At 40.6% G+C, this 14,251-nt stretch overlaps 1 protein-coding gene across 31 annotated transcripts in view; it reads right to left on the reverse strand.

Moving 5' to 3' along the window:
- Positions 1-14,251, reverse strand: part of MICAL3 (microtubule associated monooxygenase, calponin and LIM domain containing 3) — a 209,342-nt gene that overhangs the window by 29,475 nt on the left and 165,616 nt on the right. For 22 of the 31 annotated variants that reach the window (XM_087935087.1, XM_087935113.1, XM_087935108.1 and 19 more), the window contains 6 exons: positions 11,055-11,117; positions 8,453-8,545; positions 7,410-7,544; positions 5,915-6,006; positions 2,756-4,571; positions 870-964 (listed from right to left, as the gene is read on the reverse strand). In XM_087935087.1, coding sequence (XP_087791213.1) covers positions 870-964; positions 2,756-4,571; positions 5,915-6,006; positions 7,410-7,544; positions 8,453-8,545; positions 11,055-11,117 — 2,294 coding nt within the window. The remainder of the gene's footprint in view (positions 1-869; positions 965-2,755; positions 4,572-5,914; positions 6,007-7,409; positions 7,545-8,452; positions 8,546-11,054; positions 11,118-14,251) is intronic. The other 9 variants (XM_087935116.1, XM_087935114.1, XM_087935117.1 and 6 more) reach the window with 1 other exon arrangement.

Consider the following 14,251-nt stretch of genomic DNA (forward strand, 5'->3'; position numbering starts at 1 on the left):
TTCCACTAAGTTTTACTAAGCAACAGTATAAATATAATTTGTCATTGCCAAACTTTGCTAAACAATGAGAGTGTATATATGATTATTTGGGGGGGAAAACATTGGCCAACTCCTTTGGTTATTGCATAATTTAGAAAAATAATACTTTTTATACATACTGCCTTTTTGGCAATGTAATTAAACTTCATTTCCACATCTATTAAAATAACTTTTGGAGTAGCTAGCTATCTAAACTCACCTAGAATTCAGAACTGTGCAAGAATCTGAGATTACATATAGTCCTTGATTTATAACCATTTGTTTAATGACTGTTTGAAGTTACAACAGCACTGAAAAGAGTAACTTACAACCAGTTTTGGCAGTTGCAGCATCTCCACAGTCACATGATCAGAATTTGGCCAATTGGCATATATTTATGACAATTGCAGCATCTCGGGGTTTTGTGATCTGACTTTCCAAGCTGGCTTCCAATGAGTGAAATCAGTGGGGATGTCAGGTTCACTTAATGACATGATTCACTTAAAAACTTTTGTGATTTGCTTAACAATTGTGCCAAAAAGAATTGTAAAACTGGCTGTGACTCACTTAATAACTGCCTTGCTTAGTAATAGACATCCTAGTTTCAATTATAGTTGTAATCCGAGGACCACTTCTATTTCCCCAACTTAGTTTCAAACAGACCTATGGTTATGAACAGAAATGAACCTTTTAGATATTAACTTATGAAGTTTGGTCTAATTAATGTTTCTCATTCTTATTGGATCCAAAATCACAGGGAAATATTAAAATGACCCACAAAAGCTTCCCAGCCTTTGGGAAGCTTTTGTGACTCACCTTGCCTTCAAATGACCACAGCAGTATCAACTTACCTCTCGTTTAGATCTCTGTGAGGAACGTTCTAGGACATCTTCATTGGAGAGGTCAGAATCCTCGGAGAAGCTTAAGTGTTGGCGCAGTTGCAAGTCTGAGATAATAAAGAAAGGGGTCAAACGGCAAAACTTAAGGAGCAGTTGCATCATAGTAAAATTGACAATGAACTAAATAATCAGACACATACTTATGCTTGAAAAAGGACCATATCGTCCCTTCCTGCAACAGTGATTCAACTCAGCCTTTTCAAACATTTCAGGTCCCAGTGAATGAAGGGTGCTCTGGAGGCAACGATACCAGAGGTGGCATTCAGCAGGTTCTGACCGGTTCTAGAGAACCAGTAGTAGAAATTTTGAGTAGTTTGGAGAACTAGCAAATACCACCTCTGACTGGCCCCACCCCATCTATTCTCTGCTTCCCGAGTCCCACCTGATCGGCTGGGTCTTCTTTGGTTGTGCTGCACAGGAGAACGGAGCTGGAAAGCAGGTTAGTGGGGGTGGGGAGGGAAGGGGGACTTTACAGTAACCTTCCCCCAGGAGTGGGGAGGGAATGGAGATTTTACAGTATCCTTCCTCTGCCACACCCACCAAGCCACGCCCACAGAACTGGTAGTAAAACAAAATTGAATCCTACCACTGAATGATACCCACTTTTCCCGACACAACAACCTAACTTTTTTTTGCGTTTCAGTGAGTCCTGGTATCTCCCAGGCAGTGTACTTGAAACCGGGGGTACATGGTCTGCAGTCAACTACTTCTAAAGAAAACTGAGGTGCCCCTGTCATCACTTCTGCTTATCCCACACAGTCTGAGAAACTCAGCACTTCCAGATTCTGTTGATTTAAACAATGCTTCCTAATCCAAGGATCCACAAAGTTGAGTTTTTCCATCAACACCATTCCCCCGCCCCGCCCTTCCTGGGATTTATATTCATTCCCACCCAATCAGGCCCTAAACTGACCCATTCTCCAGGTCTTGGGTTAGAATGGGTGGTGGAACCCTTCTATGATTTTTTTTTTAATGACTGTTGTTTTATCTGGAGCAGAGTTGGGTTTCTTACAGACCAGGATAACTGCCATAAATATGTAAATGCATAGATACGAGAAGACAAAAGTACCAGACAAGAATTAGGCACACAGTATTCAACTTTCCATCAGCTCACTGGTGACACTGGGTGAATCATTCTCCTTCAGTCTAATCTAGCTAAGGTTAGATATAGAACTCCCCAATATCTGGCAGAAATCTAAAGATACCTGATGCCTTTAAAAAAGGACTGTATATTCTTATTGTGATCTCTCATACTTATTCTTCCTTTTTCAGCTACCACTAAAAACATAAAAGGGTTACAGAAAACTGTCAGGCTGGAGCAAATATGAATATGTGCACAATGCCTGGAAGAGTTTCTGGGTGTGGTGAAATCATTATAATAGATAGGCACAGGGGTGTGCTGCTGGGGGTTCGCGAGAGCCCCTAGCTAAGATTCTGTGCAATTGGGAGAGTCCCCAAATCCCACTCCTAGCTGGCCCCACCTGCCCCTCCCTTCCCAAGAATCCCCATGTGGCCCGTTTTGGATGCAGGTAAGTGCGGGGGGCGTGCAGAGGCTCAGGGAGGGTGCAAAATGGGCCTCCCAGAAGTTCGGGAAGGCTGGAAATGGCCCATTTCCAACTTCCAGAGAGCCTCCGGAGTCTGGGGAGGCCATTGTTGCCCTCCCGGAGGCTCGACAAAGCCTCCAGAACCCAGGGAGGGCAAAAAGCCCCCCCGCCCGGGCCATGGTGCAGGAGGCCGACTAGTCCACATCCACCATGGCCATGCCCACCCAGCAACCGGGCAGACAACCCATCACTAAAATTTTTGAAGACCACCCCTGGATAGAACTGATATTATACCTGCTGCCCTAACTAATGGAGATGCCTTATGCTTCCCAGAATCCACTGTGGCCCCACTGGAAGGTGTGCTAGGGCAAGATTTGTCATCTGCCTTTTTCTTCTTGTCTTTCTTGTAACCGGAGAAAACAGACTTCCAAAGGGATTTGGGCTTTGTGGATTCCTCAGCTGCGCTGCTGGATTTGTCAGATTGCTTAGTTTCATTCTTTGACTTCTTCCCCTTTTTGCTCTTCCGGGGAGAGAAGAGAGAAGTCCTTTTTTTATTCTTCCCGCTGGAGCCTTCTGACGATGTGATAGACCCATCATGACCACCAATGTCCGTTAACGGGGGAAAGAACCTCTCACTGCTAGCTTCATGCTTCAGAGTAGGGCCCTCACTGGTTTTACCAGCCGAATGCTTTGAGGTGTCTAAAATAAATTCTTTGGTCTTTGAAGGTGCTGTCGATGCTTTGCGCGATTTTGCAGCAACAGCACTGCTGGTCATCTCCAGTTCTTTCATCCTGCTGAGCTGCTTAGCCATAGCGTCCCGTAAGGCCTGGCTTTTGATAGACTTCTCCCTGGCCCTCATCCTTTCCTCCGCTAACTCCTTAGCTTCAGCAGAGACCTGAGGAAGGCCTCTCTTTCCTCCTTCAGTGGATGTTGACCTATCATTTTCCTTAGCCACACGCAGTTGAAGAGGCTTCTCAGGCCTTGGCTTGCTAGGTGGAGTGTAGTATTTTTCATTAAGGCTTGTATCCTCTGTTCTGTCTTCGTAAGTGTCCTCTACGTCATCAGCAAATGGTATCTCATCCACACTCTCAACAAATGACTTCCTCACCTCCTCTCTAGGTGGTTGAGATGAACTTCTGGTGGGCCAGATCCTTTCACTGGCTGGTGCCACCTGAGGTGTCTGTACGGACTCTGCTTCATTCTGCCACATCGCCTGGTGCCTTTTTCTTCGCAACGTTGCTGGTTCTTCGTTTTGAGGTGGCGGCGGGGGAGGGCTAGATGGAGGGGTGAGCATGGTGGAATCCGATGTGTTGAAACTTTGGCTGGCCAGTGTCCTCATGTTGGATGAACTACCCTGAAGTCCCAGTCCAGAACTGCTGGAGAGATCTCTTTTCACATCCTTTGAGTTTTTCAGCTCTTTCTCTGATTGGGAGGTTGGTGTCAGCAAAGAAAATTGTTCCTTATCCAACTTTGGCATGATTACCTTTGGTGATTTGACAGGATGGATTCCCTTTTCTTCTGACCCCACGTCAGAGTTATATAATTTAAGAGGAGCAGATTCAGGGGGCAAGTAGGTAAAGTTCAGGTCTGACCCCCTGCTTCTGTTGATAGGGGTGAGGCCTAAACTCCTTCGGATTTCAGCACTCTTCATCCAGAATTCCTCCACAAGGTTATTCCTTTTCAAAGCCTCTTCTGTCGTGGTGGGACTTCCCAGTTGTTCCATCTGCCCATCTTTACTTTTTAGAGCAAGTTTGGCCAAAGGAGTAGAAGTAAAAGCCGGGATTGGCTGAAAACACACCGGTGGCTCTGCTGGAGGTGTAATGGAGGCTTCATTGGTGGGTAAAGGCTGTGAACAAATAGGCAGAGGGGCAAGAGGTGGAGAAATTGATTCTATGGGTACTGTTGGTGGAGATTTTACAGGTGATATTGGTGGGATGGCTTCAGGCAGTGCAACTGGCTGTGACCGTATGGGTGAAATTGATGCTGGTGGACTTTGGGCTTTTGCGTCATCAAGGATCTTGTCCTCTTTTTCTTTTTCCGGGAGGAAAGGCTCAGAGAAAAAATGGATATCCGAAGACTTTTCTCTGTGTGGCAACAGTACAGGAGATTCCTACAAACATGATAAAATCAGAGCATAGTTAGTGGCCTAAAGCATCTTTCACTAATTTCTAAAACAGGGGTCTCCAAACGTTGCAACTTTAAGACTTGTAGACTTCAACTCCCAGAATTCCTGGCTTGGTGAGGAATTCTGGGAGTTGAAGTCCACAAGTCTTAAAGTTGGAACTTTTGGAGACCCTCCCTGTTCTAGAATAATAGTTTCCTATTCCTACTTTCTGATAATATTTCCTCATTAATACTGTTACAGAATAATGCCTACAGTTTTGTTGCAGAACTTTAGGGTATTACTACTGGATTCTGAGGAGATAGTCCAGGGTGCACCAAGGCTACTTCTTGCTACACTTGAAGTCAACACTATTATTCAAAATTGTCCCAATTAGTGTACATTACATGGAAAATAAATAGCTGTTGGCCAAGCTATTTTTCAGCTATTCCTACTGTTACTGGCCACCTTAGTGACAGACTCTCAACAAATTTTGAAGGAATGTAATAGCATATGTAGTTACAATATAAAAAGTATAGTTCCAAAGAATTCCACACCTGTTCAGACAATCAAAATACAGAAACAAGAATGCAAGTCTGTAAAAATAGAACTAGTATTGAAAACAACTGAGGCCCATTATTTACATTTGGCAGATTTTACATACTACTAGTAGTTTCTGGTGTAAGGGGCATTCTATTACGTCAGAGGTGGGCAACTATGGCCCCTTTATGACTTGTGGACTTCAACTCCCAAAATTCCTGAGCTAGCATGGCTTGCTCAGGAATTCTGGGAGTTGAAGTCCATAATTCATTAAAGGAGCATAGTTGCCCACCCCTGTATTACGTGGACATATAAACCTTTGCCATTTTGAAACTGAATTTGAAATTATGGGCACTCAGCTGGAAGCAATGTCAGCTAATGTCTACCTATTGCCTCATTGCCTTCTGCTGTTTTTCCTTAGCTGGGTAAAATTATAAAAATGCTCCAAGCTGGTTGAGCCTTCCAGCATTGGCTCCCAAGGAACAGACATTGCAATGTTCTCCTTAAGTCTTGAAACTTCCCATTCCAGGGAGGCACATTATATCTCCACAATGAAAAACATCAGCTTCCCATTCAGCCTGGAAAATTAAATAACTCTTTTAACAAATTTTGACTTGATTGAACTACAGTATTATTTGTGTGAAAGAAAGTCACTGTAGTTCTCACCATTTCTTCTTCACCTATAATACGGTTTGTTTTAGACTAAAGATGTAAACTTAATAATCATATCTTAATTGTATATAAATAAGATTACTATGACCTGTACAATTAAAAATCATGGTTTAGGTTTATGGATGATGACAATTCCTTACCTCTTTTTCTTCTTCCTTATGATTACAAATTGGAGAAATAGGACTGGTCATTTCACATGGTGACTGGACGGGAAGACAAGTATTACAGGTATCTGAAGAACCAAAAAAACCGAAGCTTTAACTATCTTAAAACCAAAGTACACGGAATTAAGTGCCTTCTTTCATGCTCCTTTCTAGATAGTAAATTTGCTATGTGATCCAAATTTGATTATCTCTCCCTTCAACACTCCTTGGCATTATACTTTGCACAAGCTCTTCTTATACATATTATTATGCTTATTATGCACATTATTCAGAAGGAAATCCCTGTATATTTTAGCGATTATTGCCAAAGAAGAAGGCTTTACACGCGGAACTCTTTCCAAAATGGTATTCTGCTCTGGTAGTAATAGCAGTGTGAATTTCTATGGAGAGTCTCAGTCATCCAGATCATGGTTGCCCTTTATGATTAAACAAATTGTTTTCAAACTAAATAGCAATACATCCAAAAAACCAAAACATCTTCAAGGAAAAACAAAGTCCAGTTGTCTTTTGAAAAAGCTCCTTTGGGACAGCAGCGTGTATTGCTATTTAATTTGAAAACAATGTGTTCAATCATAAAGGATATTTGTTTGTTGAATCCAGTATCTTGTGTCCCACACTTGCCAACTTGATGCTCTTCTGAAGTACAATGGCAGAAATCAATGACTCAGTTGTATATTCTACTTTTCTCCCCTTCATGAGGCCTGAATATCCAAACAGAACCAGCTACCAAGAGTCAAAGGCTAAATATTTGATTACTACATGCAGTTCATAAGCATCAAGATACAAGATAACGATATCCTCATCAGTCTTGAGCTTTCAAGGTTCCCTCAAATCTGATCATGCCAACAGACCTGGGGAACACTAAACTCAAAAGGTGGCTACCTTATTATTGATATCCTTCCGTTCTCTTTTCCAATTTTAGTTCCGCTTTTTTAATTTTAAATTCTTATAAATTATTATTATCTAATGGTTTTATCTAATGTTTGTCTTATTTATTTATTTATTTATTGTTTTTACTGAATTATTATATGGCATCCAGTCACTTTCTGTGAGATGGGTAGTCATATAAACTTGATTAGATAGATAAGAGTCTCTCTCTCTCTCTCTCTCTCTCTCTCTCTCTCTCTCTCTCTACACACACACACACACACACACACACACACACACACACAGACTCCTTGCTCTTTTTTTTGCTACAACAGTCAGGCTAAAAATGCATGAGACTATTATGAGGCAGAAATAGTTCTGAAATTATATCCTCCACAGTGACATCTTTATGGTAATTATTGCAAGAATTTCCTGAGTGGCAAATGTTCGCTGGCAAGGGATAACAGATTTATTCGAAAACACAGTTAATGGGAATCTTTCTTTGATTTTTTTTTCTAAATTAAAAAACAGGGAAAACTGCATAATTTGGCTGATAGCTTCTTAGCCAATCCAGTGTTCTCTGCAGTGCTAAAATGTTTAGTACCTTCCGTCATAATGAAAGGGGTGACTGTTTCTGCTTCCTTGAGCTCAGAGATTTTCAGTTCTTCTTTTTCTCCTTCTTTTTCTTTTTCTTCTTGATGGATGCGACACTCTGCCTCTGCATCAGAAGGAATGTCATCTAAACCCCCATCAATGTATCAGGAATTGGAAAACAAAAAAGAATTAAGATTCAAATTTTATACATGTTTATAGTAACTTCATAACAAGGGAAGGGAATGGTGAAACTATGTAGGCTTTTGTCTCCTTCCTTCCTTCCTTCCTTCCTTCCTTCCTTCCTTCCTTCCTTCCTTCCTTCCTTCCTTCCTTCCTTCCTTCCTTCCTTCCTTCTCTTTCTCTCTCTGTTTATTTTCCTTCCTTCCTCTCTCCCTCCCTTTCCATACTTGCTACTCAGAGTAAATTATGTACATGCTAAATTACCTAGTTTTGTTAGTTCTAAGTCACACTTTTTATTTTTGAAAAATAGGCTTTCTCTCTGTGTTTCTGAAGCCCTTTACTACATTTTAAGTTAATGTGGCTATTCCACATATGATTAAAAAAATGACATGTATAATTATCTTGAAATCTTTCTCTACCGTCTCCAAGTCTCACATCATTAAGCCACTACTTAAATTACTATATCAACTGAGCTCTTTTGTTTGGGGTTGTCAAATTTGCACACAATTGTTTTGCCTAATGACTTTGCATTTCTGCAGTATTCACTGCCAGCCCTCACATGTAAATCAGACAGGAAATAAGACTAGATGAGCTCATTCTACTTTATAGTAAGGGCACATTAATAGAATCTGGCAAATCTGAAGGTACAAACTTCCCATCCCTACTTTTAACCATCTAATCAGTGGGGGGCAGTCTTTCCTAAATTTCGTTCTCTGACTCTTAAGCCACTGGGGGCTCCTCCCTCTCTTATCTGATTGTTTTCTAAGCTCTAGAATCGAGGGAGCATCTCTTCCTCTCATCTCCCAATGGCATTCACATGTTCCATTACATCAATCAATAACATACAGTGTGAAGATGTCTTCAGATTCCTACCATCATCCAACTCTGCCCCAGTGTCTCCATCTTCAATTGCTTCTGCAGGCTCGGTACCCACTTCATCTTCATCATCATTCTCTTCACACAGGGCTACAATAAATTGTTGGTACAAATTTTTAAAAAGAGACAATGGGGTGGAAGAGAAAATAGATTTCTGTTTGAAAGACCACTTAAGACACACTCCCGTAATCCAAATACAACATGTGATGGAGCATTCTGCTAAGAATGTACCACATGGGATTAAGATTGGTATGTGCGATGGGACAAGATTACCCTGGAATAAAGATTTGTTTTTTTCCCCCAACACCGAAGAACATTGTTGTGTGCAACATTGATGCATCTGAGCTGAGACAATCAGATATGAGCTACAGCACATGATATTTTTTAATCATAAAAACTCAGTGCATAAAAACAAAAACTTCAGGCCATTAGTCAAATACATCTTTTCAAAACAAGTAGAATATGTTTGGTCAATATATGAAATGAATGATGCCCTGAAATGTGAGGCTGACCTTTTAGAATATTCATATTTAAATATTTGTAATATTATACAATTGGACCATGTAACCCTATTGAAGTTTAAACATAATTTGAAATATATTTATATACATATTATAAAATATACATATTAGCTGTAGCTATTCTAAGCAACCATCCAAACTAAGAGTACAGTGATATCTTGGTATTCATCATTAATTGTTCCAGAAAGCACAATGAGCACCAAAAATGATGAGCTCCAAACAAATTTTTCCCCATAAGGAATACTGTAGTGAGTCATAAAGTTGTTGGCAGCACAAGTTCTAGCTTGTATGTTGAGTACCAAACAAATAATGAGCACTGGGATAAAATGTTTGTGTCAAAATGCTTTGGGTATCAAATTCAGTGAGTTTCAAAGTAGCAGAGTACCAAGGTACCACTGTATGTGGAGGTCAAATACAGCATTTTAAAATCAAACATAACTGGTGCTACATATTTAACTGATGTAATATTTTGGAACATCCTTCAGTATAGGAAAGACTAGTCTCTCCTAAGCAACCAAGCATATTCCCATGAATCAAAATCAAATTTCAGTGATATGTTAATGGAGGCACAAATTAGCATATATCGGTGCACATCTATTCTTGAGGAAATGTGTTCTATTCATAATTATTTTGCAAATAAATCTTTGCACATATTAAGCAGATAAAGTGCAGGGTGGGGGAAGCTGTCGCACAGAAATTTAAGAGCGATGCACTACTATATCCCAAACTACTGGAAGCAATGTTTTGCTCAGGTTGGCCAGCAGTCAAAACTGGCTAAGAATAAGGCAATATGCAAATTCTGCTGACAGAAGCAGGAAAAAAAAAAGTTTTAGAAATGCACTAGCGCCATCCATGCAAACTCTAAATTGCCAAGTCTCAAGCAATCTCTGTTCTACTATTTAAAATTATAACCAATTCTTTTAAAAGGACTCAGCCTTAACAATAAGATCAAAGGATAAGGCGGTTTAGAAGCAACCTGTTTAATTTAGCTATTTTATATAAATAAAAGACACTCCTTTAACCATGTGTCATCCTACAGTAAAGTCATTTTACGAAGAATCTGATGTATTATAGCAACTATCTAAATAGTGGAATTCCAGGCACACAAGCCTATATCAATTCTGACTTTAATACACTCCAAACTGACTTCAACAATAACTTCTCATTGAAGTTTTTGTCAACTTAAAGTCTATCTAGACAAGCATTCTTCCAGCTCAGTGATCCTCAATGACTTCTCCTTCAAACTATACTTCTTTTCAGAATTGTAGACACATTGTCTACCATTCCTACTTTAAAAAAAAGTTTTGAAACTGGCTAAAGTAATGAAAATAATGGCTGAAGTATAAAGCAAGTGAGAAGATTTTTTCCCCACATTAGGAAGATGTCCTGTAGAAATTGTAATATAATAAGATCACAGATCTTCCCATTATGAATTTTAAAGATGGAACCACTTGAAAGATTATTGGTTGAACTGAGTAGCCACACTTCAGATCACCTGAAACAGCATTTAACTTAAATGTAATTTTAGAAAACTATTGCCAGGGCTTTGCTTAAAATAAAGTCTATGAGAGTTGAGTAAAGAAAGTAATTTATCTCAGGGTGCAATCTTCTACTGGCACCAATAGAAATCTTGTGGTGTTTTTTTTTAAACAAATTATGGGTGTTTAGTCATCAGGACTATATCTAAGAGGACTCAGAGAAACACCTATGTAGAGGCTCTGCCTTGTTTTCACCTTTCAGGCAGTGTTTACATTGAAATAGGTCCTATGTTATATCTAGAAAATCTACTTCTCTTCTCAACTATATCTGCATTTCCAGTATTTTCTGCAAGAAGGGAAGCTGCAGGAATTAGGATGGTGGTCTAATTCATGCAAGAATGGCTCATCTCTTTGAGACATGCAACCCCCTTTTCCCTGCCTCCCCAACTCTGCCATGCAGTAGCAGTAAAGACATTGATAGTTCCTGGGTTAAAAAAAAAAGGCCAGCAAATGGGGCACTGGAAACATGGAGAAGTGGCATTGCCAGCGGTGGCGGGCAGGGTTACTTGTGAGCTATAAACAGAACATCACCAAAACTACCTCCTGGGACTGCATCCAGCCATGCCTGTACTGCCTCGTGGCGGATGGAGGGAAGGTCAGATGCTGAATTAAAATAAAATAAAATTATAATAAATTCCACAGCACACTCAACATGTATTTTGAAATGGAAACATCACAAAAGAAAAAGTCCAGAAGCAGAAAAACAAAACAAAAACAAACCATGGGAAAACAAACTCAGACGGACTCTAAAGTAGGACAAACAGACTCTAAAGTGGGATTGTAAGAAGGGGAAGACTGAAACATGAATTCCTTGATCCTGGTATCTGCTGCCATGGCTTCCACTACCTACCTGAGGCAACTCTGTTGAAAAATTATTACAAGCTGAGATTCACATTTGCTTGAGCTCTGACCTTTCTTGTAGAAATCAAAGATCCTCTAATAAAATAAAAAATATTTAAAAACAGAAATGCTCTGATCAATGGACTCCCTCAATCCCTTCAAGTGGATGTATTTTTCTTCTGATGATTACTCTGCCATAGAGTACGCAACTCTTCGAAGTCCCCAAACTGTCATCTCCCATGTTCTCCTGCCAAATATATCCAGATTTGATAGACTGTTCTATCTATAACAGGGGTGTCAAACTCGATTTCACTGAGGGCCGTATCAGGGTTGTCTTTGACCTTAGGGGACTGGGTGGGGGTGTCTGGGGTGGGGGTGGGCAGCTCGATGTCACTCGTGTCAGGGGCACCTGTCGTGGCCCCGGCAGGGCTGGCGGGATCTATTGTCTCCAGCTCCGTTTCCAACTGCAATGGCCTCCTGCAGCCTTCTGCCAATAAAAACAGAACTCTCTTTTCACTGGCAGAGGCACCGCAGGCCAGTTCTTCGCTGTTTCCAGGGCAGCCCCACAGGCCAGATCTAAGCACCCCTTGGGCCAGATTTGGCCCATGGGCCTTGAGTTTGACACCCCTGTCTTACATTCAGTGAAAAGTGCAGTAAAGGGCAGATGGTGATTTATTTCTATTACATGGTATATGACAAGTGCAGAACTCCCGAGACTAATCAAACGAGCAACCTTGTAAAGTTCATAATACCTCCCCTGTTTATAATTATTCTTAGTCTTTCTCTGTCTGTCTGAGTCAGTCTCTCTCCCTCCCCCCCCCTCTCTCCCTCCCTCCTCTTTCTCCCACCATCTCTCTCTCTCACACACATACCACACACACACTTATATACCCACCCCTTTCATTTCAAGGAAAGTATAAGAAAGGAAACTTTCTAAAGGATTTGGAAAAAGCTAGTCAATATGCAATTGGAACAAAGAAGTTGCAATTTCAGTGGCTTTGGGAGGGAGAACTTTTTGTCCTTCCTTGCTAAGTATTAATATTTCAAATTTAGGAATAGGAAAAAAAAAGTAGGTCATAAGAAGTACTGTCTTGAACTAGAATGAAGTATGAGTGGCCTCCAGATGCTGCTCAACAACAAATTTTGGTAGCCCAGCTAAGATAACCAACAGGGAAGAATAAGGGCACTTTGCCCAATCCTAGAAAACAGACATCTGAGTGTCTTTGTTTCAGAAAAGTAACAAACTGCAGATTTAATGTAAAAAAATGTTTGGAACACAAAACTAAGATTACCTATCTAACAGAAGCTCTCTAGCAGGGCTGTCAAACTCCTGGCCCGTGGGCCAGATGGGACACGCGCTGGCCACATCCACGCCCGGTTTAGGGAAGGGGAAAAAAGTTCCAATACATCACGTGACACCGCTGTGATGATGTGAGTTTGACACCCTGCTCTGGAGTATGGAAACTTCAAGCATTTGCTAAGCTAAATATAAGTAACAGCTTCTTATCCCAATTCTGTATGAGATCTACTTTGTATGATGCACTCAAGAAGATCAGAGCCAATAAGAAAGAAGAAGGATCTTACCCTACAGTTTGTAGTTTACAGGAAAAATATTTTTATCTAGACTCTCATAACTTTACATCTTGCAAATTGTTCAGACATTAATAATCCAATATTTGAGATGTCCTCTAACGAAACTTTCCCTATCAGCACTTTCCAATTACTGGAAATGCAAGTGCCACCATTCACAAATGGCTACAGATGATGGGAATTGGAATCCAACATGTTCTGTAAATATAGAATGGAGATAACTGTCCTTTACATTTCTTTTCTAAAAAATCTCCATGAAGAAAGTAATTGAAACAACATTTGTCTTTGACAAATAACATCTTCAACGTCTTACTGAAAGATCAACTTTCAAAAAACAATTTCATTCTTCACCATCTTGTTCTCTGCCCATTTAGTGAACGACCTGTTTTTCAGACAATCGGTTGTCATCATTCTTAAGAGACCTTATGCTATTTTATTACTTCGTTTTATTTAAAATATTCTTATCTTTCTGCCACCCCTTTAGATGAGTGCCCATAGTCCTCTCAAATTCTCTTAGCTATTTGCTCCTTATCAATCTTGCCCTTTTTTACTCTTCTGTTCTGAAACTACCCAGTCATCAAATTGACCCTTGCTGGATTGAAATTCTTGGAGATGGAAAACATCTGGGATCCACCAGGCTGAAGGAGGCTATCCTTCATTAAGCCAGCCTAAAGAACTGTATAGACTCGATTTCTCTCTTGCATTAGGCTACACCAGGAGTGTTAAATTCGATTTCATTGAGGGCCGCATCAGGATTGTATTTGACCTCAGAGGGCTGGGGTGGGCATGACCAGCTTGATGTCATTTGTGTCGGGGTGCCTGTGGTGGCCCAAATATTCTGCTAGCAAAAATGGGCCCCCAAGCTCAATTTTCGGCTGTGATAGCCTCCTATATTCCTCTACCAGTGAAAATGGAGCTCTGGGAGGCCTTTTGCGGCCCTTCTGAGTTCTGTTTTCACTGGCAGAGGCACTGCGCGCCGGTCCCGTGGGCCAGATGTAAGTACCCTAGAAGCTGCATTCGGTCCGCGGGCCTTGAGTTTGACACCCCTGGGCTACTAATCTAGCTAATTCTGCCTGTTTTAGGGTGTCATGGGTACTTAAAGCTTAAAAGAGATACGTCCTACTATAGTGTTCATAGTACATACCAGCAAATCCCTCTTCCACTATAAATAAATGTTCATACCATAGACACAAGACGTATTCCATTCTATTACAAACATGAAAGCTCAAAAAGCAACATGAGGATGGTCTCAGAATTGGTCATTCTGCATTAAATGGGAATCAAATGCCCTTATGATATGTCAATGC

This window comes from Pseudonaja textilis, chromosome 5 (genome assembly GCF_049901715.1).
Source record: "Pseudonaja textilis isolate UNSWEBS1 chromosome 5, rPseTex1.2, whole genome shotgun sequence".
Lineage (NCBI taxonomy): Eukaryota > Metazoa > Chordata > Lepidosauria > Squamata > Elapidae > Pseudonaja > Pseudonaja textilis.